Below are 22,387 nucleotides of genomic sequence, written 5' to 3'. Positions count from 1 at the left end.
TTAAAAAAAATTTGAAATCAATTTTCTGAATTTACCCACACTGGCTTTTTTCAAAATTGAAATCAATTTTCTGAGTTTACTGCCTCTTCAGAAAATCAGATTTAGGGAAGAAATTAATTTCCGGTGTTTTTTGCAACCGTCATCATGCAATTTGAATTGAATTAATGTGATTGGAGTTTTGTGTTGGTTATCACCCACCTGGTGCTGGAGCTTGAATGTAGATCTTTGATACCACCATGCAATTGAAACTCAGACTGCCACCAACACTTGCCAACTCAGAGTATATTACATTGTCAGCTGAAATTTTACACTACCAGCTATTTAAATGCAAATTTCAGAGGTTGGATATTATTAAAAAAGTCAAATTGATTGCATTTTATTTCCTATTCAAACACAACTTTCCGTCTCTGCTCTTGGAAATTACGATTTATTTTTTACCAACGGTTTAACTCCAACACTCAAACATTTCATAGCCGAGTCACCAAATTCGCTCAACAACAATGTAGCTTGAGTTTTGTTTTGGCTCACACTCTGTTCATAACCTTAAGAGCTCGATTTTTATGTTGTCAGCGCTATAACTTGGAGTTTCAGATTCTAGTTTAGGCTGCCAACAACGCACCTCAATTTTGATTTGATATCTACGCTAATCGTTGTTTAAAAGCTAACTCATTTTCATTCCCAATTAAATTCAAACACCGTGATTCACGAGATTTGTAACTTACAACTTAATTTCGGATTTTGCTAGTGTAATTAATGAGACTCAGTGTTTTTCAAGGATATGCTCGAGATCTCTTCAACACCATATACCTCAGAAACTTCGATTTTTTTTGTTTGTTTGTTATATCTCCCTTTCTGGTTCTGTGTTGATGAATGGCGCTCTTGGAACAGAAATGTGCAACATTTTGAATTTTGAGCCTTTGTTACCTCCCGAAGCTTCTACGTTGGGAATTGTATCTTCTGAACTGAATTCCACCGTGGCTTAATAGTTATCCACCTTTTGTCGTTTTTTTATGACCATTCTTTGTGCCAAGTCAATTTTGAAATCGATTTTCAAAGGTTTCATATGTTGGTTTTCTTATGCGTCTTCTATCTCCCTTTCTGGTTCTGTGTTGATGAATGGTGCTCTTGGAACAGAAATGTGCAACATTTTGAATTTTGAGCTTTTGTTACCTCCCAAAGCTTCTACGTTGGGAATTGTATCTTCTGAACTGAATTCCACCGTGGCTTAATAGTTATCCACCTTTTGTCGTTTTTTTATGACCATTCTTTGTGCCAAGTCAATTTTGAAATCGATTTTCAAAGGTTTCATATGTTGGTTTTCTTATGCGTCTTCTATTCACCATCTTAGGTTATATGCATAATTTTCATTTTTATGTGCTCTCATGCATATAATTTTGTTTTTGTAAATTCCTCATTTCATTTGTGAATACAATTGTTCTCCTTTTTTTATATCATTTTTATTTTTTATGCATATTTCTTCTTCATGATGCTCTTTGAAATGCGCTTTGAATATTATCATTTTCTTCCAATGCATAATCCTTCATTGGTTTTTCAAGTTCTTTTTGGTCATATTTTATTCATCCCCTTTGTTTTTTTAACAAATAATGCATTTGTTACTCTTTTAATATGACTCTTGTTGAAATGATCATTTAAGGTCATTTCAAATCTATAAATAGAGTAGAACGCATATCATTGTAGATCAAAGAAATATATTATTGCATCATTCACTAACCCTTGCTTGTTTTGTAGGCAACAAAAGAATTCCTTAAGGGCAAAAATATTGTCCTCAATTTTGGATAAAAAATGCTTATAGGAAAATGTAGGGATATATGGATTAATGTAGGTTAATGTAGGTTAAGTGGAATGTAAGGTAAGGTAATGGTAGGGTTATGATGATGTATGATGGTGTTATGGATATGATTATGATGAACTTTATAGGATGTCAATGTAGAATGACAAGATGCATATCCAAGCTAAATTAGTTTTAAACAATTTCTAGATAATAGCTTACTGTACTTGTACTTCCATAATAGCGTGATGTCAATGCTAACTGATGATGTCCTTTGCTGGTTCTTCAAGGATATTCTTTGATGGAATGTAGACACTAGTTTCTGCATCTGATATTCAGGTCCCTTTTATATAGTCTTTGTTTAGGTCCCTCACTGATGAATGTGGATGCAGTTTCTTTATTTAGGTCCCTAACTAATAAATGTGAATGCAGGTGCTTTATTCATGTCCCTTAACTAATAAGTGCGAATGCAAGTGCTTTATTCAAGTCCCTTATCAAACCATGGCATGATTTGCTTTTTATGAATCTTCTCCCTTGCTGATCTTGAGAGTTGTCCTCAAGTCTTGTGGAGAATGATCCTGCAAAATCACTGAAGAAAAAGTAAAAGAAATTGGGGAATTCATATTGGCCAAACTAGTTGGTTTTCCCGTATGAATTCGAGTTTGTATTGTGTGTGCCAGTTTCCTGGATTTTCACAACCAAACTCCTTTCTTATTTTTGATCTTTTTCTATTTTTTTTTTATCCTTTTCTTTTCTAGATGGAGGTGGGGTGTAATGGAGTAGAGAAGTATGAAAAGCTTATGAAAATAGGTTAGGTTGAAGTCATGATCTAGTAGTAAATGGATAGATAATAAGTATGGACTTCAACATGCATGATCGCGGAGCTTAACATACAATATGGATGATGGATGAAATAATGAACAATATGGCTTCTGAAAGTCTTCTTTGGCAATGGATGTGACTTTTCATGGTACAAAACTTGATTTCTTCTGATGATTAGCTTCATGCCTTTTTCTCGATCTCGGTTCATGTTGCAGGGTTTGTTGGTGTTGTTGGTCAACAACTAAGAGCAAGCTTCACAAATTTGTGTTTCATTGGATGAACTCAATATCACGTGAATTCCCACTTCATTTTCACTTGAATACTTTCATTTCAGATTCGTAGATATGAATTTTTAAAAATTGATTTTGAAAATCCTTCATCTATGAAATTGACCTCTCAAATTTTCTGGGGACCTGCAAAAAAATAGCACTTGCCTGCAATACAATATTAGATGATGGAGGAAGAGAGGTGTACAGTCTCTCTTGTTCTAAGAAATATGTATAATAATTACAAGCAATGCTTAAAAACAAGTCCAAACATGATATTCAAAGAAATTGCATCTGTTTACCCCTTGAGGAATGGTGGCTAGCCTATACCTCCTAGAGGTATTTCGTTCATAAAATCTTCGTTTTTGGTCTAATTAGAGTGATTCCAAAGCCAATTTAAAGTGAATTCATATAGCTACTTCCAGTATAAACAGGTTTTCAAAATGGTTTGAAATGATATGCTAAAAATGATAAAGAGTACCATGTTTGATAGAGCTGCTTGTGAATTTTTGACTAGACCAACAATCACTATTTGAAGTGTAACTTCTTTGTTAAAGATCAGATCGATGTGATTCCACTTGGAGATTAAAGTAGATTCTTTTTTGTCTTCCCAGTAGAATCAGGTTTTAAAAATTCATAGGCCTGATATCACAAAATTGGTGATGAAGGTCCCTAGGAGGCAGAGTTTTACTATGTTGATTTGAAGACATGCAGTCATTAAATGTGGCATCTTTTTCATGTGACCTCCAAATGGGATGATTCAAATTGTGTACAGATTTAGACTTGAATATCTATCTCCCATATAAACAGGTTTTGAAAAGAGGATGATTTGGTATGTTAAATATGCCAATGAATAGTCAAGACCTAGAATTGTCACCATGCAAATTTTTTGAGAAGTAGTTAGTATTTTAAGAATAATTTTTTCATATGATACCCGATTGAGGTGATTCAAATTGATTTGGAAACTATATTCCAAGGGCTATCTTCCCTATGAATATTAGGTAAAATGTTTCCATTAGACACCTCAAATCAAGGTTGTACTAACTCTATCATCAACATTTCACTTGAGACCTAGTTTTGATTTTGATCACATTTTTATTTGTGATATAAATTGAAAATTTAAAAATGGATTCAAAAACTAGATTTCAAGAGATATATTAAAAAACATGATTTCAAAATGATCCTATATGGTTACCCAAAATAGGATTGTTTTTACTGCATTTTGCCATGTAGTCCTTTCAAAATGAGTATTAAACAATGATGTGAAATTTTATTTATGAGAATTTAAACCAAAAGTCTTATTGTGAAATCATTCTACCTATTTATTTATTTATGTTATTCTATCCTACTCTATTGTAGAAAAATAAATCATTCTCTCAAGTATAAGAGAATTTCTAATGCATCCATTTTCGTAATAAGATCATAAGTAAACTCACATCCAAATTTGAAAAATATACTTTAATGAATATTTGGACATGAAAAATTATTTGATCATAAAGATTTGATGCTAAAGAATGTTGAAAAATGGAGTAGTGTTGTGACCTAATGACTTGTTGAAACCAAGTTTTAAGATGATCTTTGTTTGCTTGGCTCTTGTTAATTGTCATAGCACAAAACTTTTCTTGTGGTACTTGTTCAAAATCTTGTATGCACAAGGGATCTTGTGATATACATGCTAGAAATTCGTCAATTTCTGGCTCTAATGTTTGATCTTCATTGCATGTGATCCATGACTCATTCACCTCCTCACAAAGATAGCTAGAAGAAAGTTCTAGATTCTCTTCTTGAGGATCATCTTCATGGATGCTTTGTTCCTCTTCTATATGTTGAAATGAATATTCTTCCTTAGTGACCATTTTAAATTGTGGACAAGGGTTTAAGAAGATCCTTGTGGTGGCATACTCTCCTTTTCTAAATGACTTCCTTAACATCATTTTTTTGGATCTTGTCTTGCAAATGGATTTTATATTTTTTTTTTTTTGGGTTTTGTTTTGAGAATCTACTTTTCTAATTTCTATGTCTAAACATAAATAACCATAATGAAAAGTGTTTTTGTTTTTATGTTGTTGTTGTTTTTTTTTAAATCTTCCTAATTGACTATATTGAAGTATGCTTCCCCGACAATGGCGCCAAAATGTTGGGTTAATTTACTATGCAAATTAACACAAGTATCTAATTATCAATCTGGGTTTGTAGAACTTAGAAACGTGTCCAAAGTCTGTGGATTCCAATGGTAGTTAATGTTAGAAGATAAAATATAAAGATTGGAAGAAATGCATATTACAAATATAAAATCTAATTAAGTAATTTCTGATTCACTTATGTAATATGTGAGTGATGAGGCTCCTAACTTAGGAGAACCAGGTTGTCCTTCCCTACAATACTATTTTCATGAAGAGAAATCCAAAAGCACTAATTAACAATGGTTTATGATGCAGAAGATGTAAAAGAAGAGGCTCCTAACTAAGGAGGACCAGGTTGTCCTCCTTCACAATTCTTGCTTCAAACTAGAAATGCAGAAATAACTTCAAATAAAAAAAGGAGAATGAAATTCAGTTTTAGTTCAAGATCAAATAGAAGGGGAATTTAACTTAAATTCCTGTGTGTCCCTTCATATGTAGATTAGAATTAAACCAATATTCATTCAACAATCATCACACATCTAAAAACATTTGAAGCAAGAACTAATTTATGAAAACTATGAAAATTTAACCAAGAAGTGCACTTAGCTTGGTGTAGGGGCCCTCCTCCCTTGCCTTGCACACTTGAAGAAATCTCAGCTGCAACAACTTCAGTAAATCAACCAAGCATGAACAACAAATTGAAATGAAACAGGTTCTTTAATTAACTTTCAGTCTTCAAAGAGTCTCAAAATCAGATTACATAAAGTCTACCTCTTTATGCCTTCAATAGTCTTGGCTTAAATAGAGAAATAATAAACAAAATTGACTAAAAAGTCTCTAACAACTTTATTTATCCTAATCCCATCTATATTGGTCGAATCCACTCATTTAGTTACACAAAATTTGGAAAAATTCCAAAAATCACTAATTTTGGCCTATTTCCTAGGGATTTTCTGGATAGCAGGTCATGTTTGATCGTAGTTGACCGGGCTTGTTTAAGCCTAGTTTGACCGAACCAATAGGAATTCGTTTAATCTTAGTTCCCAAGCTTTCTAGAAATGCATTCAACTCGTGCCCAGGTGTCGTGCAAGTATGACATCAATGAAGCCATTATGGGAATTTATGACCCTGTCCAAAAATGCACTTAAAATCCAATTTTTGTAAAAACATCTAAAAATTGCAAAACTTAATTTATATACCTGAATATGCATAATATGGTCAAAATAAGGTGTATTTGGATGATATAATGTGGAAAATGATGGAAATTAGGTGGATTTTAATAAGCAAAATTTGATAAAAAACGAGGGCCAACAGATGACTTGATGCTTCTCAGAGGATCCTCTTTAAGGATAAGGAGGTCCTTGCTTCAACAAGGGGAGACTGCCTCCTTTTGGATGATCTTATTCCAAATGAAATCCTTGCTTTAATAAAGAGAAGATTGCCCTTTTTATGACAACGCCTTTCGATCTAGCCTTTTATGGATGAACAACCTTCAAGATACTTTAGTTTCCTGGATGGTGAATGAGTGCAGATGAGAAATTCTTCTAGGGTTTTGACTTTATTCAAGATGATGTGATCTTCGTCCTTAAAGTGCTTCTCTTGGATGTCTGTACCTTTGGCTACCTTGCTTTGTAGATCCCTTCAACTTGATGAGGGTCTTTGTGGTCTTTTGATGATGACTATAGGATCCAACACTTTTGCTTGTGTAAACTTCTAGTTGCCTTGATTTCTAGATCTGTTTTCCTTGAGTAGAAATAAGGCTTGGGCCTTGATTATTTGATTGATGATCCCAAGACTTCTTTTGAAGTAGACTATCTTCTTTGATCTAGGGTTTGATTCTTCAATGTAGATCTTTGAACTTTCACTTTGATATCCTTCGACTTGCTTTGATGCCTTTCTTGAAACTCGATCCTTGAGTGCCTCTTTGATTAGATGCCTTTTTCTTGACTTAGTCACCTTAGCTCTGATACCATGTTGGGAAATCTAGGGCATTAACATTAGTTGATTTCTCTTTGATTAGTAACTACTTGTGAATGCTTTTTACTTCTTTAGATTAGAATCTTCTTCTTAGATTATTATTGTTCTTCTTTATCAAACAGTAACTAATGCATGAACATAAATAGACAAGACACACAGAATGTAGGCTATCAGCCAGGGCCAAAACCTCTCTCTTTGAGAGGAAAACCCGCACAAATTCTTCTTATAGAGATTCCAATTGACGAATACCAAGACCAAGACCTTTGACTTATCTGCCACTCCAAGACCAAGACACAAGTCCTCTTGATAGCCACTCTTCTTCTTGTCTCCTCTTTCACTTCGACCTTCTTATCATCATCGAGATCTTAGCATTGTCTTCACATTGAGATCTCCTCGCTGTTATATAACCGAGACCTCACTTCTGTGAGACCCTTACTGAGATTGTTCTTTGCACTTTGTCATCGAATTCAGAGAGATCCGAACTCCTCTTGATTGTAATCCTATTCGCACTTCAGAGAGATCTGAACTGTAACCTCCTTGGATCACCGAACTGTAGTCTTCTCTAGCATTGAATTGGAGCATATTTCTTCTTGGTCGAGCTGCTGTAGTACCGAAACCTTCACTCAGAAAATCCGAACTTTTGTTTTCTGTGGTAAGCCCAAACCAAATCTTCGTTGTCCCTTCCTTATCTATACGAGTTCCTTCCTTGACATCCGAACTGTGATCCCAACTTATCACTGTTCTATTCAACCGAATTAAAGAAATAGATGTGAATACTGAGCTGTGGAAATGCAAAGAGCTTACATGCCTATTTATAGTGGTTGTCCTATAAATAAGCCAAGCTGTCTTTATGAAGGGTTGTGTATTCAAATAGTTGAGTCGACATGTGCCATTTACTTCGTTTGGGGGCCGACTTGAAGAGGACTTGTGCTTTTCGTTGGAGTGCTTCTAGACACTTTTATAGACTCATATACATTGTTATATCCCCAAGAAGGGTTCTTCATACATGACATTGACCCTTTGACTTTAATGACACATCCTAAGGCTCTCAATGCGAGCCATCTAAATAAAATCTCTTGCTCAAGAAACCCATGAAGCAAGCATTACAAAATAATTTTATTTTCTTCTTTACATCATATACAAAAGTCACAATTACATTTCATTATGAAGACCGGACCTAGTTACACTTTTCAATAGCCTCTCCACCAAATTTTGTGGTCAGAACACATTCGATGCTACAAAAAGTAACAGAGGTTTGACTTAGCAACTGGGATTTGACCAAAAGACATGAAATTTAATTTTTCTTTTCTTTTAAATGTCCAAATGGGACATGACAAAGTTAATTTTTCTGTTGGTTTGAATACATTTTTTTAGAACTCTTTACAAGATCATAATTATGAAGACCAAACCTAGCTATAATTCCAACACTGCCTGTTAATTAGGGAGGTATTCATATTGACTCATCGGGATATTCTCAAGTTGAAGACTTTTATAAGAAACAAACCAATTTGAATATCATCATCAATAATAACATCATCATAACTGACATTGTCAACTTACCAAGGTCTTGACAAGTAAGCTCTATCTCTTCACTAGATCAGAGCACAATGCTGAGAGGCATTCAATAGGTCACCAAGCATCTGCCTCTCTGAGGCACATACTCCACCTAGGTTCACTAGACTATGTCCTCCACAGGACCATTTCCTACATGTCATAAGGAAATGTTGGTGCACCTGACCATTCTTAAACATGGTCAATTTACTTGACTTAGGGAGTAAATCCTAATTGGCCAGAGTACATGGCGCAAGAATGTCAATTCAGGATGCTTATCCAATCTACCATTTTCCCTATCTAGGTCTATGTACTTGACTTAGGGTGTTAGTCCTAGTATAGTACATGACATAGGGAGAAATAGATGTCCATCCTTACTCCCTCTAAATCTATGAGGAGTTATCCACAAGCCCAAGATTTTCTCGGAAGTACTCAAGCTTTCCCTACATCAACTACCTATTCATTCTTGGAGATCCATTGAAGCTTCTCGACTCCCATTTGCGTCATATCCCAAATCATAATGTGCTTCGACCTTCCATGAAAAGCGAGGTTCTCTAACAATCTTCATATTGCTTATTACAAAGTATTGCGGTTGAATCCAACATGCCATCAAATAGTGCATTAAACATTTTATGGAGCCAAATTGCTTTACTGCTAACTGCACAAATTCCCATATATTATGCCTTTGCAGTGCTTAGTGCAACAAAATTATGCTTCCAACTTTTCCAAGAAACCATAGCAGATCCCGAGTAGAAACAACCATCAGTGATACTTTTCTCATCATCAACATTTGTCAGCCTAGTAATCAAATCAAATACATTAGAGAACCAATCAGTTGCCAGCACAATGATGGATCAACAATGTCAAAACTCCCCATCTTTTCCTAATAGAAGTTTCCATAGGTCTACAATTCATCCCAAACTTTTGGAGGATCTTGATCACATGCTTCCCTTGCCCAAGGAAAATTTCATTAGTTTTCTACCAAACCTCAAGTCCCAAGTAGTAGTTATCAATCCAAAATCCTTCATGTCAAATTTTGCTTGCAACTCCCTTTGAAGATGATACCTTTTCCTCTAACTCATGAGTCGCTCTTTCGTCAAAAGAAAATTATTGAGATCATTCTTGCTCTAATCAATCAATATCAAAGTACAAGATCTTCTTCAATCATGAGACTCATGGACACCTTCATTACAAAATATTACCAACTCTAAACACAATAGTGAATGACATCCCTAATGTAAAGGAGGATCATGAAAGAATTTGTAAGGGATGTGCATTAGGGAAAAATGTAAAGAATTTTTTTGGAAGCAATGCTTCAAGATCTAAAGAAATCCTAGATTTCATTCACTCTGATGTCTGTGGTCCTATGTCTACAAATATCTTGGAGGTCATCTATATTATATAACTTTCACTGATGATCACTCAAGGAAAACTTGGATTTATTTACTTAAGTCCAAGGATGAAGTATAAAGATAAAGTTAATAAGATCCGATAATGGAGGAGAATACACATCAAAGGAACTTATAGCTTTCTGTAAGGAGGCTGGAATTAAGAGGGAGCTGATAGTTCCATATAATCTAGAACAAAATGGAGTAGCAGAAAGGAAGAATTGTACAATTGAAGAAAGTGTTAGAGCTATGTTACATGATCAAGACTTACCTCAATTCTTGTGGGGTGAGGCATCCAAAACAACTGTATATATTCAAAATCGAAGTCCTCACAAAACACTTGACAACATGACTCCTGAAGAAGCATTTACTGGAAAGAGACCATGTGTAGATCATCTCCGAATATTTGGTTGCCCTATCTACATTCACATTCCAAAAGATAAAAGGAAGAAATTGGATCCTACAAGCTTGAAGGGCATATTTGTTGGCTATAGTAACTCTTCAAAGGCATATAGGATCTACATAAAGGAAGGGCACCGAATTGAAGTAAGAAGAGATGTGATCTTTGATGAAAGCATTGCATATAAGAAGTCTAAAGATCTCCCAATTGATTCCGATGATGAAGAAGTACTTATATTTGAAGAATGTCCAAGGGAAGAAGAAGATTCCAATCATGAAGAAGAAGGTCCTAGTGAACCCATGCAACAAGTCATAATCCCAGAAAATTAGAAGAGACCAATTTGGTTGAAGTCTACTCTCCAACAAGCAGAAGGATGTGCTACAGGTAAAGGTACATTTAGGGAAAGCAAGAAGCCTAAAAGGTATTTAGGGTATGCAACCTATATGACAAAGTTAATTGAAGCAAAACCATCCACCTTTGAAGAAGTTGTCAATCATCAAGAATGGAAAGATGCTATGAATGAAGAATATCAATCTATAATGAAAAATGGAGTTTGGGAAATCGTTCCTAGGCTGAATGACAAATCTGTGGTAACTTCCAAATGGCTCTACAAGATTAAGCATGCAACAGATGGAAGCATTGACAAGTACAAAGCAAGGTTTGTGGCTAGGGGTTTCTCTCAACAAGAAGGCATTGATTATGAAGAGACATTTGCACCTACAACTAGATACACAACTATAAGATCATTGGTCTCTTTGGCAGCATCTATGGGATGGAACATCCATCAAATGGATGTCAAAACAACATTCCTGAATGGTACCATTGATGAAGAAGTGTATATTGGTTTCTTTGGCAGCCTTGGGATTTGAAGTACATAATAGAGAAACTCATGTTTTCAGGTTGAAGAAGGCACTTTATGGCCTTAAGCAAGCTCCAAGGGCTTGGTATGCTAGGATGGACACATATCTACAAAGATTGGGCTTTTCAAAGAGTTTTGCTAATCCAAATATTTATATCAAAGTAGTGAAGGATGAACCAATGATCATTCTTCTATATGTGGATGATCTTCTCATAACAGGTGTGGAAGGTCGTATTCAAGAATGCAAGAGACAATTGGCAACAAAATTCGATATGAAGGATCTAGGGTTGATGCACTATTACTTGGGGTTGGAAGTTTGGCAAAAACCTGGTGAAATATATCTAGGTCAAGGAAAGTATGTAATTAAGATGCTACAAAGGTTTGGCATGATGGACTGCAAACCTATGACAACCCCCATGATCACAAATTTGAAGAGGTTAAGAAGTTCCGATTCAAGCCTTGTGGATCCTACAAGTTATAGACAATTGGTTGGCTCTTTGATGTATCTTGTGAACACTCGACTAGACATTTGCTTTGCAGTGAATATTCTCAGTCAATTTCAGATAGAGCCTAAACATGACCACTGGACAAAAGCCAAGCATATATTGAGATATCTGCAAGGAACAATACATTATTGCCTGAAGTATGATAGAAAGAATGATATCCAATTGATAGGATATACAGATTTTGATTGGGGAGGCAGTGAGACAGATGGAAGAAGCACTACCGGAGGATGTTTTAGCTTGGGATCCTCTATGATCTCATGGATGAGTAGAAAGAAAGAATCAATTGCTTTGAGTAGTGCTGAAGCTGAATACATTGCAACATGTGAAGTTAGTAGAGAAGCTATTTGGTTGAGGAAGCTATTATTTGATTTGTTTGAAGGACTAGTTATACATTGTGACAACACCAACTGCATCATATTGTTAGAAGTCCCCATATTCCATGGAAAGGCGAAGCACATAAACAAGTATCATTACATGCAAAAATTGGTGCAAGATGGGGTGTTCTAGCTACAGTATATCTCCACCGATGAGGAGGTAGTTGATATTTTGACAAAATATCTTCCTAATAAGAAGCTTGTGTATTTGAGAAACAATCTTAGATTGGTTGATATCTCCTCCCTAGTTGAGAGGGAGAGATAGATAGATTGTTCTTGTCTTCACTTTTTGAAGAAAGAATGGAGGATTGGGTAAGCATTTGATTTCCAATACTCTTTGAGGAGGAGGTAGGACATCCAATAGGTAAGAGTAATTGAAGAAGAAATTCCTTGAGGATGTGTTAATCCACGATAGGAATGGTCCAAGAAGGACATACCTTGTGAACATCCGAATGGGGTATGTGCCTCGAGAGACAATGGTGATGGTGTCTATAAATCATTGTCTCCCCAGCATTGTGCTCTAATCTTGCGGAGAGATAAAGTTGTTAGTCAAGGCCTTGCTATGTGACAATGTTGGTTGTTATGATAAGATGCACTGATATAAGATGATAAGATAGTTATGAGATGGCTTACAAATCCAACTCTTCTTATGAGATCTCTTCAGTATGAGAATGTCCTTGTACCATGATGATTACCTCCCTAGTTAAGAGGTAGTGTTGAAATATGTAACTAGGTTTGGTATTCATATGTATTCTTGATTCTTGTATATTGTAAATGAAAAAAGAAATTACTATTATTATTTTTTGTAGCATGGGTTTCACACTCAAGGTCATTTTATTTTAGGTCAAAGCACCCATTGAGTGCTTCTAGGTTTTGTTATTGTGTCAAGAAGTCAAACAATTATTGTCATATGTAAAAGAACCCATTGGGCATCTTGTAAAAGAGTTTTTTTTGAGTCACAAGTGTCAAAATACCCCTCCAAGACCAAGTTGGCCTAGCAAAGAAGAAGTCAGCCTAATTAGGGCATGTTGTCCTCCTTGGAACCCTATATATAAGAGAGCATTCGACCACCTATGGACTCACTCACTCACTCACTCGTCATTCAAGCGAAGGACAAGAAGAAGGCAAGCGAAAGACTAGAAGGAAGAAACAATATGAAGTTTTTGGGTTTTTACACTCTCTTTTTCACACATGTGAAGGGAAGCTAGGGTTTCTGCAACATCAAGGTCGAAGTTCTCAAGTAGCAACGAAAGGGTCGATGCTCAAAGAAGATTACACAATTTGATCTCTCATAAGGCATAGAAGAAGAAGCAGTGCAAGCAAAGGAAGGATGAAGATTTAGAAGCCCTAACTCTCCCACACGTGCGAAGTTGCAGCTGGTCGCAAGGGGCCAAAAATTTTAGACTTGTAGCGGGGGCCGAAAATCTGAAGCTGGGGGTCAAAGTTATGCTGTTGGAAGAGATTATACTTGGTTTGACTTGGATAGAAGAAGCACATCATCAAGAAGGTCTGACTTGGTCTTGGTCTAGAGGTCTTGGAATTCGTCATTTGAAGAATCTATAAGAAGAGAAGAGATTTGTGGGGTTTCCTCTCATAAGAGGTTTTGGCCCTGGCTAGCAGCCTACATCTTGTGTCCTTATGTACTATTTATCTTCATGTTTTGGTAGCTGTTTGATGATAAAATAACATAATAATAAGAAAAGAAGAAGCTAATAGTCAAGAAAAGTAAAAGAACATCACAAGCAGTTATCAAGCCCAAGGGAAATCACCTCATTTGTAGCCAAACACCATAAACCATGTGTCCCAACGAGATCCATCCAAAGCCCTCCAATCCTATTTGGGATGAAAGGACTAGGTAGTTATCCCAAATGGATTGAGTATGGATGATCATAAAAAGGCCTAGGACACCTTAATGCAAAGATTCATATGGTCTACAAGGCTTTGACTTGTATCCTTGAGCTTATAATGGTGATATGCAAAATGAGAAATATCTGTATGTAACCCTGCTGAAATGAGGGGTTGGCTCTAAAAGAATGTTCAATGAATTGATTCACATGGAGCAAACAGCTCAATGATAATACAAAGATATTTACAATAATAGAAACATCAGGTTTCTATGTAGAATATAGAACAAACAGTTTCATCTAAGAAACTGCTAAAAGAATAAAAATAGAAACAGCTAAAAGACTGAGCATTACTAAATAGAAATATATTCTAATACCCTCCCTTAATGCTCAATCTATTTACAACACCAATAGACCCGCGAAATTTTACAAATTTATCAGGACCAAGAGGCTTGGTGAAAATATCGGTGGGCTGCTCTGTTGTGGGAACATAGTGCAACTGAACTGTGCCGTCTTCAACCAGCTGTCGAATGTAGTGGCAGTGAGTTTCCACATGCTTTGTTCGTTCATGAAAGACTGGATTCTTGGCAAGTTTGAGCACTCCCTGATTATCACAAAACAAAGAAGTAGGCCCTGTCTGAAAAACATGCATATCTGCAAGCATACTACGAAGCCAAACTGCCTCACAGGCTGCCTTAACTGCTCCCCGATACTCTGCTTCTGTTGAGGAGAGAGCCACTACCTGTTGCTTCTTACTAGTCCAAGTAACAGCTCCAGATCCTAGACTAAACACATACCCAGCTGTAGATTTACGGTCATCAACCGAACCGGCCCAGTCAGAGTCAGTGTAGCCACTGAGAATAGGATTGGAGCTGCGAGTATATAAGAGGCCATAATCAGAAGTACCACGCACATATCGTAGCACCCGCTTTGCTGCTATCCAATGATCAGCTTTAGGAGCTGACATAAAGCGAGAAATGTAGCTTACTGCAAAACTGATGTCAGGTCTGGTAGCAGTAAGATAGATGAGACTGCCCACTAATTGCCTGAATAAAGTTTCATCCACAAGAGGAGAGGATGATTGTGCTGAAAGTTTGAGCCCTGGTTCCATAGGAGTCGTGGCCGGTTTGCAATCCTGCATTCTGAACCTTTCCACAAGATTTTTGGCATACTTGGACTGAGAAAGAAAGATCTGATTTTCAGTCTGCCACACTTCAACCCTCAGACAGTGCTGAAGAAGTCCCAAGTCTGTCATCTCAAACGTTCTGCATAGATCTTGTTTGATCCCATGGATCAAATGTGCAGAGCTGCCAGTAATGATAAGATCATCCACATAGACAACTACAAACAAGATATCATCACCAGTATGCTTGATATACAGGTTTGCATCAGATGGACTCCACTGAAAACCCTGATCTGTCAGGTACTGATCAATTTTCATGTACCAAGCCCGAGGAGCTTGTTTCAATCCATAGATTGCTTTAACTAACCGACACACTTTCTGTTCTTGACCAGCAACCTTGAATCCTGGAGGCTGCGTCATGTAGACTTCTTCTTGGAGATCACCATTTAGGAAAGCACTTTTTACATCCATCTGATGAACTTTCCAATTGAACTGAGCTGCTAGGGCAAGAACAAGCCTTATGGTACTCATCTTGGCTGTAGGAGCAAAAGTCTCCTCATAGTCGATGCCTTCCTTCTGTGAAAATCCTCGAGCCACAAGCCGAGCTTTATACTTGTCTAAGGTTCCATCAGCTTTGCATTTTACTTTATACACCCATTTGCAGCCTATGGGTTTTTTTTCTGCAGGAAGATCAGAAAGTGTCCATGTGTGATTCTTCTGAAGACTCTGAAATTCTGCTTCCATAGCCTGTTCCCACTCAGATGTACCCTTAGCCTCTGAATATGTTTGAGGCTCAAAAGTACTGTGAAGGTTAGCCATAAGAGCAAAATTGACTGTAGACTGTTGTCTGTTCTTATGCCTAGAAGTTCTACCTTCAAGGAGCTCATCATCCCGGAGATCACCTATGGTTTTAGCCCACCATTTGGGCCGAAGAGAAGAAGAACCAATATCAGGATTAGAGGAACCAATATCAGGAGGAAGAGAAGCAGGCTCAAGAGCAATAGGAACAGCAAGAGGAGGATTAGCTTCTGGAGGAAGCTCAGATAGAGTAGTATCAAACCCTGATGCTACATCATCCCTCCCATCAGATGGACTGACTGGAAGAAGAACACTGTGAGGCGGATCCTCAGAGAGCTGCTCAGAAGAAGAAGACTGAAAGAATCCTCTGTCTTCATCAAATACTACATCTCGACTGAAGCTAAGTCGACCAGTGGCTATATCTATCAGCCTATAGGCCTTGTGATGATCACTGTAACCTGTCATCATGAGTTTCTGACTTTTGGAATCCAACTTAGATCGCTTAGCAGATGGAATCCAAACATATGCAACTGAGCCAAAAACTTTGAGATGACTGATCTTAGGCTTACGACCAGACCACACTTCTTCAGGAGTCTTCCCTTTAACAGCCTGAGTAGGGGATCTGTTAAGAAGGTAAACAGCAGTAAATACTGCTTCAGCCCAGAATTTGTTTGGAACACTCCGGTGTTGTAACATGGAACGAGCCATTTCAACAACCGTGCGGTTGCGACGCTCGACAACACTGTTCTGCTGGGGAGTGTAAGGTGTGGTTAATTGACGTTTGATGCCATGAATATCACAGAAGTTGGCAAAAGCTGAGGAACAAAATTCCCCCCCATTGTCGGTCCTAAGGGTCATGATATTACAACCAGATTCGTTTTCAACTAAAGTTTTAAACTTCTGAAAGGTACTAAGGGCATCAGATTTATTTTTTAAAAAATACACCCACATCTTTCTACTGAAGTCATCTACAATAAGTAAAAAGTATTTGCAAGCAGTGATAGAAGCTGTATTCATAGGACCACAAATATCAGCATGAAGTAACTGAAGTACCTGGGATGCGCGCCAAGATTCTCCATTTTTGAATGACGACCGATGTTGCTTTCCCGCTTGACAGGCGCTGCATACCCCCAACTGCTGAGTCTGAATATCAGGTAATCCTGACACAAGTCCCTCCCGAGAGAGCTGAGAGAGATACTGCATATTGAGATGCCCATATCGCTGATGCCATAGAGTACTGATGGGAGAGACACGAGCTGCTAGAGCCACTTCTGGAAAGTCACCGGTGTCAAGTAGCCTGTATAGACCATGGTCCTCTAGGCCAGTAGCAACTGCCAGACTGGTCTCCCTGTCAATGATGGAACCTTGTGTGCACTGAACACAACATCAAGCTGAGGAGAATTCCTCATAATCTGACTGACAGAGAGCAGATTAATCTCCATACCAGGAACATAGTATACATTTAGAAATATGAGCGTGCGTCCACCAGACTGAATTTGAACTGTACCCCTGCCAGCAACAGTGTACTTTTCACCTCCACCAAATACTACTGAATCACTGAAAGGTGAGAAGTCAATAAACCAGTCACGCCTGTGAGAGAAGTGGTGTGATGCACCAGAATCAATGTACCATGCAGAGGAAGGAACATGTTCTGAAGACCTTTTAGCCATAAAGGCGTAAAAGGCAGAATCTGTCTGTTCGGAATGTTCTGCAACATTCGCTGTCTGATGTGGCCCTCCCTGTTTCTTTTGTTCAGAAGCAATCCTCTGCCTGCAATCTTTCTTCATGTGACCGAACCTGTGACAGTAATTACATTGTACACTTTTCTTCCTGTTAGGATCAAAAGACTGAGATGATCCTTTCTGCTGAAATGACTGAGAGGACTGATATTTTGCAGCAAATGCATTTTCCGAGGGCACTGATGAGGCACTACTACCAAACTGTTGTTTCCACCGATCCTGCTGCAGAAGTTTGGTACATAAATCTGGAAACTTCAGATCAACATTTGTGGTGGTAATGTTGAGCGTTTCAATGAAGTGTTTATAATATTTCGGTAGACTCTTCAGAGTAATGACTACCATATCTTCTTCCTCCATGGTCCGACCAATGGCTTCGAGCTGATCTCGAATGTCTTTAATTTTGTTGAGATGTTCTTGTAAAGACATATGTTCATCCATCATAATGGAGAACAACTGATTTTTGAGAAAAAAAGCTCTGCTTTTATCAGATGTCTCATGCAATTCTTTCAACTGTTGCCAGATTTCAGCAGTTGTCTTGCCAGATTTCAGCAGCTGTCTTGCCAGAAGGGATCTGTGGTAACTGATCATCAGTGACAGAGAGCTTGAGAAGCATAACAGCCTCTCGATTTCGATCATCAAATTTATCTTGATCGGTCCCGGCTGTACCTGGACGAAGCTCTTTGCCCAAAATGAGTTGATCAAGACGCCTGTACTCAAAAATGGTCAACATTCTTTGTTTCCAAATGTTATAGTTGCTGCCATTAAAGCGTTGATTTCCTTCTAACATCAGATTGGTAAGTGTGGCCATTTTCACAAAGAAAATACAGAAGTATGACACACAAGAACAATGTAGCTGACTGTTTATCCTGGTGAAAATTTAAAGTTGTCCTGCTAAAAAATTTTATTTTATTTTTTTTTTACCCAGAAAAAATATCTCTGCTGTCTAAAACAATAGTAATACTGCTAGCACAGAATACAGTTCTGAGAATACAGTTTTCCACAAGAGAATGCCGGTCTATCATAAGAGTATACTGATGCAATAAATAGATGTCACAGGTCTGAGTTTGTAATGAAGACTGTCAGGATCACAAGAAAAAAAAATTCCGCTGATTGGTAACACACTGCCGGCAACCAGAACCAGAACCACAAATACAGCAAATACAAATGTTGAAAAATGGACCCACATGTGCTGTCTCAGGTTCACGCTTCTGCTGAATGGTAACCCACTGCCGGCAAACACCACGGATATATATACGTCTCAGGTATCAAATTGGCCCACAGAAAATATACGAAGATCTAAACAATGGCCCACGTGAGCTATCCAAGCTTCACGTTACTTCACGTCTCAGCTACAGGTCATATGCTGGAAATATACAGGTGTATACGCTTTGAAATTGGACCACGTGAGTTATCAAAACTGCACGTTCCGTCTCAGCTACGTGTATATAAAAGCCACAGGGAATACGCTTTATATTGATATTGTAGTGATTACACGCGTATGACAGAGATACAATGAACCACGGGTTATGTAACGGCGTTTGCAAAATACAGCGTTTGCAAAATACACAGGTTACGTGAAATACAATGAACCACGGGTTTCAGATATACTGTGACAATATAACGGCGTTTGCAAAATACACAGGTTACGTGAAATACAATGATATAAATCCACGGGCGTTTGCAATATACACGGGTTGCGTGAAATATAATGAACCACGGATTTCAGATATAGAGCCACGGGTTTGACATATATATCCACGGGTTTCCACGGGATTCAAATGAATATCACGGGTTTCAAAATGTATATCCACCGGTACATAATCCACGAGTTTGACAGCATTTAACAGCAGTTAAAAAAAATTGACAGATGCCCGCAGATCGACTTTTCAAACCACAACTCCGATTTTCAAACAAACAAATGAGTTTTGAGAGGAAAACACCTGGATCACGAATGCTGAGAAATTCCACGGTGTGATCGAGTAGCCGCCAGGTGAAGAAGAAGATAGCCGAATCCACGATTCCAAGCAAAACTGGCCAGCCCAAAAAAAAATCCCGCTCCCATGAAAACAGTCACCGCCACAAAGTTATTTCTTTAATAAAATGATCATGCAAGAGAAGAATCCATTTCTGTATCGAGATGGACGACTGTAAGCTTTTATCACAACGAGCAAAGCCGAGGCTAAGACTCAGTGAAGGCTGCCTGGCTTACAGAGGGCTCGACCTTAGAAAGGACTCAAGAGATTACGATGCAAAGAGAATTACTGTTCAAGAAGAATCTCTTAACCTTGCTCTGATACCATAAAAGAATGTTCAATGAATTGATTCACATGGAGCAAACAGCTCAATGATAATACAAAGATATTTACAATAATAGAAACATCAGGTTTCTATGTAGAATATAGAACAAACAGTTTCATCTAAGAAACTGCTAAAAGAATAAAAATAGAAACAGCTAAAAGACTGAGCATTACTAAATAGAAATATATTCTAATAGGCTCCAAGTGCAGGAAAAGTGTTCCACCTGGAAAAGTGTTCCAAAAGTGAAAACCCCTGAATCTTCCACCTGTAACCTGAAATTGTTTCACAAAATAGAGATAAATTACTGAGGGAGTAGGACATAAAATCAAATCCCTTCCTGGCAATGGGATTAAATCAAAATGAATGTATCTAAACTAAGACACAATCTAACTTATCAAAAAGGGAATTGCGATAAATTAAAAAGAACATCCAAACTAATCTAATGTACATGCTAAAGAGCTTATTCATCCTATCTTAATCTAATCAAAAGAAGTAAAAAATGTCAGGTAAAATCATATAACCAATGCAACCGACAAATAGATCCATAATTACCTTGGTTTTATCTTTGTGCTTGTTTGTTAAGCAAAATAATGAAATACCAAACTTGAGATAGATGTACTTTGGAACTTCCTTCATGGTTTGAATCAAATCTGCGGGGAAATCTTTGTTATGTGGAAGAAAATCAAAGGAATACCATGGTTCACCTGTATTATTGCAAGCTTCTTCGATCCATAGATTGATAGGGTTAATATAATTGCCTTTCCCATTGCAAGCATGAGAACACTCATCAATGTTTTTAGTTATATAGGTAAGCAAGGAAGGTTTTGATGGTGGCTTCAACTGGAACTTGTGTGCAGACTGCTGCCCATATTTAGCTGACCATATTCACATACACATACATATGATGAGAAAATTTATGAAACTGGAAAATATATTGAAACTCACAACTTACAGTTCTGATAACATTGATTTAGATATTGTCTAGTTGCATAAATATTTTCCTTGCCATATTCTTTCAACTGTGTATGCAATAACAATGCATTTTAGTCGTGGTTGTGCTAATAGCATTCCAATATGCACCTGAGTCATCTATGTTAGCAGTTATGGGCTCATTTTCTTTTTAGTTGCCATGATCATGCTGCAAATTTCGCCGATTTCCCTAAAAAATTCTGATTTTTTTCCCAATTTTTTTCAGGTTGCCATTTTTTCCTAATTTTTCAAGTTTTTCATGTGCAAGCTGAGGTCTCATTTGTCATTTTACTTTTGTAATAGGGCAACAATTATGTGAAGAATTGGAAGATTTCCATGGTCAGCTGCAACGGTTATGTTCTGTTTTTGAAGAAATAGAAAGACTCGTCATTTTTGCAGCATCACTTCACCAAAAACTTGGTCATGTCCATCGCCTTGCAACAGTAATCTTCGACGAGCACCTTAAGCATTCAACACAAAAGAAATGCATTACTCAAGTGAATAATCTTAATGAGGTATCCACGTGACCAGCACACCTACATGCCGCCTTTGTGTGTTTAAAATTCTATTTGTAGAATTTGATAAATGTTCTAAATGATTTTTGAAGTAATCCATTGTGAGTGATTTCTTTGTTTAAACTTTACAGGAGTTCCGTATCAAGCAGTCTGTAGGGAGGTATGAAAGAGATTCCGTGGCAGCTCTTTTCTCTCCACCTTCACCTAGTCAATCATGGAGGAAGGTTTTGAGTATGGGAAATTTCTTGAATGGGCATGAGCCTTTATCGAGGGAAGTTGTGTTTTCACTCGATGATAATATAGGTCATAGACAGTATGGAAATGGTAGTCTGGAAAGAGATTTTCATCAGAAGATGTATATATGTGGGACTTCAAATGATTTACAAGTTGCATTTGCAGTCACATCTAGTGATTAAATTGAATGCGGTGTTTTATCGTAATCAGGCTGATTCATTAATTATCATTATTATATTGATATTTATTTATTTTTCATTTGAAAATATATATGTTAAATCATTCAAAGTACTGTGGTGTTTATGATTGCGACATTCTGTCATATTGTATCATATCTTGTCTTTAATGAGTACCTCTTGTGCATTCATAGTGCACACAGGTTATAACTATGAAAAACTAATAGCTATTCAGAAATATATTTGTTTACATATTGCCATATGAATATAAAAGTGTGTTTGTAACTGAAATTTGACAATCTTTGGATCAATATTGAACGTTTTGATGTCATTTTCATCTCTGTGACATTGTATACTTGTCATGAAAGCTTGCACTTTGCAGGTTCAACTTATCCTTGGGGATTTATGGTGTTGGCGAGTATTTCAGTAGCCAATGTTTCGAAACACTCGGACATTCAGAAAAAGGCATAATAAGCTGCAAGTTATTAGATACTCACTGAATTAGGCAAGTGGTTGAATTTATTTGGGGAAAACACAACTTTCAAGGCTCATGGAAGTCAGATTTAATTTCCTATGTTGCAAGAAATGTCAACTCAGCTTCCATACCAATACTCGAAACCCTATGAAATTCCGAAG

General features: G+C 37.1%; 1 protein-coding gene across 7 annotated transcripts in view; it reads left to right on the top strand.

Annotated features, from left to right (window-relative positions):
- The window catches only part of LOC149162252 (uncharacterized), a 304,337-nt gene extending 282,471 nt beyond the window's left edge, over positions 1-21,866 (top strand). For all 7 annotated transcript variants that reach the window (XM_089437182.1, XM_089437180.1, XM_089437179.1 and 4 more), the window contains exons 21-22: positions 21,130-21,341; positions 21,473-21,866. In XM_089437182.1, the coding sequence (XP_089293308.1) occupies positions 21,130-21,341; positions 21,473-21,757 (497 nt within the window). In that variant the 3' untranslated portion in view covers positions 21,758-21,866. The remainder of the gene's footprint in view (positions 1-21,129; positions 21,342-21,472) is intronic.
- The last annotated feature ends 521 nt before the right edge of the window (positions 21,867-22,387 follow it).

Source organism: Pinus tabuliformis, chromosome 5_2 (assembly GCF_031772625.1).
Source record: "Pinus tabuliformis cultivar Carrire ecotype Pingquan chromosome 5_2, CPIR1, whole genome shotgun sequence".
NCBI lineage: Eukaryota > Viridiplantae > Streptophyta > Pinopsida > Pinales > Pinaceae > Pinus > Pinus tabuliformis.
Note: the sequence above shows the minus strand (reverse complement) of the source record. Positions and strands in the feature narration are given on the sequence as shown.